Genomic DNA, 2,788 nt, shown 5'->3' with positions numbered 1-2,788 from the left:
ATTCATTCAAATATGTGAAAATTAGTGATTATACTCTACCACAGGCTCTTTGCTGGAAACTCAACCATCTCATTGGACAAAGTTTTGAAACCATCTATCTTTCTGATAATTTGAGTACAAAAAAAGAAATTGTAGGGCAAGAGCCACCGTAACCTAAGTTATGGAAACTGGTAAACCAGAAGAAAATATTTGTAAGACATATCACAGATAAAAGCTAATATCCATAATATGTAAACAATTCATAAAATTAAGAATAGAAGGCCTAAAAATCTGATAAAAAGATAGGTAAAATAGACAGTTCAAAAAAATATACTTAAAATGGCCCTCAAACATATGAAAAGATGTTCAATCTCAATTACGCTTCATAAAAATTAAGTTAATGCATATTAAATAATATTGAGATACTTCCTCTTATCTATTAGTGAAAATTAAGAAAACAAACAAAACAAACAACATCAAAAGAAACCCTTCATATTTTGTTAGTGATGCTACATAGAAACAGATACTCTCTCTTTTTCACCCGCGTTTAGGCGGTTAGGCCGCAGGGACCGAGTAGGTCATTCGGGTGGGAGGGACAGCCCCATTGCAGGGGAGTGTAAGGGATGGGTCAGGGCCCAGATGAGGATCCGGGATGCTGAGACTGAAAAGGATTGACCTTAAAAGTCATTCAGCGCACACACACCCCTTTTAACTGCACATTTGAGACTGAACGCTGGGAGTCGGAGGCCCCCAGAAGAGGCTTCCTAAGTTCATGTGTTAACTGTCTTGCTTATGATGAAGCCATCATGGCTCAGCAGGACCGAATTCAGCAAGAGATTGCTGTGCAGAACCCTCTGGTCTCAGAGCGGCTGGAGCTTTCGGTCCTGTACAAGGAGTATGCTGAGGATGACAACATCTATCAACAGAAGATCAAGGACCTCCACAAAAAGTACTCCTACATCCGCAAGACCAGGCCTGGTGGAAACTGTTTCTACCGAGCTTTCGGATTCTCCCACTTGGAGGCGCTGCTGGATGACAGCAAGGAATTGCAGCGGTTTAAGGCTGTGTCTGCCAAGAGCAAAGAGGACCTGGTGTCCCAGGGCTTCACTGAATTCACAATCGAGGATTTCCACAACACGTTCATGGACCTGATCGAGCAGGTGGAGAAGCAGACCTCTGTAGCTGACCTGCTGGCCTCCTTCAACGACCAGAGTACCTCGGACTACCTGGTGGTGTACCTGCGGCTGCTCACCTCCGGCTACCTGCAGCGCGAGAGCAAGTTCTTCGAGCACTTCATCGAGGGCGGGCGGACAGTCAAGGAGTTCTGCCAGCAGGAGGTGGAGCCCATGTGCCAGGAGAGCGACCACATTCACATCATCGCACTGGCCCAGGCTCTGAGCGTCTCCATCCAGGTGGAGTACATGGACCGCGGCGAGGGCGGCACCACCAACCCGCACATCTTCCCCGAGGGCTCTGAGCCCAAGGTGCACCTTCTCTACCCGCCTGGACACTACGATATCCTCTACAAATAGGGCTGGCCCTGGCCTCCTGCTGCCCTGTCTGCCCTCCCCTCTGCCGGGCGCTAGACATGTACAGAAGTTTTTTGTGGTTGTAAATGGTCATATTTCACTCCCTCCTCCACTTTCCCTGTCACGCAACCTTCCACATTTTATTAAAGGGGATGCTGGTGGTGAAAAAAAAAAAAAGAAAAAGAAACAGATACTCTCATATACTGTTGGTGGGAATACAAACTCGTACAATTCTTTTAGAGGAGAATTTAAGATTACATAATAAAAATATATATGCATTTATCTATTGATCTAGCAAAAGACCCAAAACAATTTTTAGAAGTTTGAGGAGTTTATCTCAAAGATACATTCTCAGCAGTGTAAAATATATGCATAAAGAAGATTATTCATTGCAGAATTATTTATAATTGCACAATATTGGGAATAATTTAAATATAGCAAAGTGGTTGAATAAACTATGGTACATCCACACAATGCAATACTATAAATAGCATAGCATACTATATTTATACTATAAATAATAAGAATGAGGAAGTTATTTATGAACTAATATAGACTAATTTTTTGGGTATAACATTAGTACAATAGAAGCAACCTTCATAAGAGTGTCTACAGTATGCTATTTTGAGTGCAAAAGAAGAAAAAGAAGAAAATATACATAAATGTACTCATTTATGAAAAAAGAAAACAGAAAGGATAAACCAGAAAATACTAAGATTTTCTAGTATAGAAAATATACTAGTTGGTGGAAACGGAAATGTGGTAGAAGGGATTAGGAGAGTGACACTTCTTGAATAAAGAAATTTACATATATAAGTATATATACGTATATATGGTTTCGACTTAGAATGATGCTAATATCTCACATACTCAAAGAATAGAATTATGAATTAACTATGAATTAAAATGAATGGTTGGAGAAATGACCCCAAATGCAATGTACAAAGTAGGAGGAATCAAACTCTGTTACTAATAACATAACCACGCCGAAGGGGTAGTAGTGGTGAATAACTAACCAAAGTTACTTTGGAAAACTTTGACTACATACTCTAAGACTGAATGAAAAAAAAAAAGAAAAAAATACAAATATTGTACTTTAATTAGTAGGTTTATTTCCCACAGATTACAGGTTATTCTGAAACTGCTTTATGTGTATGTGATGAGCCAGCAAATATATTATGGATAATGAGAATTAGGTTGCTCTTTGCCAGAGAAAGAGGTTGTGAATTAGGGAAGGAAGAAAGCTGGAATAACTCTTGTGGACTTGGACTGAAATTTGA

At 40.0% G+C, this 2,788-nt stretch overlaps 1 protein-coding gene across 1 annotated transcript; it reads left to right on the top strand.

Annotated features, from left to right (window-relative positions):
* Window positions 1-759: 759 nt before the first annotated feature.
* LOC129505970 (ubiquitin thioesterase OTUB1-like) lies at window positions 760-1,674 on the top strand. Its single transcript, XM_055319348.1, has one exon. The coding sequence runs from the start codon at window positions 786-788 to the stop codon at window positions 1,509-1,511; it is 726 nt and encodes a 241-aa protein (XP_055175323.1). The 5' UTR covers window positions 760-785; the 3' UTR covers window positions 1,512-1,674.
* The last annotated feature ends 1,114 nt before the right edge of the window (window positions 1,675-2,788 follow it).

The sequence above is a fragment of the Nyctereutes procyonoides genome, unplaced genomic scaffold, assembly GCF_905146905.1.
Source record: "Nyctereutes procyonoides isolate TBG_1078 unplaced genomic scaffold, NYPRO_anot_genome, whole genome shotgun sequence".
Classification (NCBI taxonomy): Eukaryota; Metazoa; Chordata; class Mammalia; order Carnivora; family Canidae; genus Nyctereutes; species Nyctereutes procyonoides.
This window is presented reverse-complemented; position numbering and strand designations above follow the sequence as displayed.

Coding starts and splice junctions, on each gene's coding strand:
- LOC129505970 (XM_055319348.1), top strand. CDS start 786: ATGGCTCAGCAGGACCGAATTCAGCAAGAGATTGCTGTGCAGAACCCT.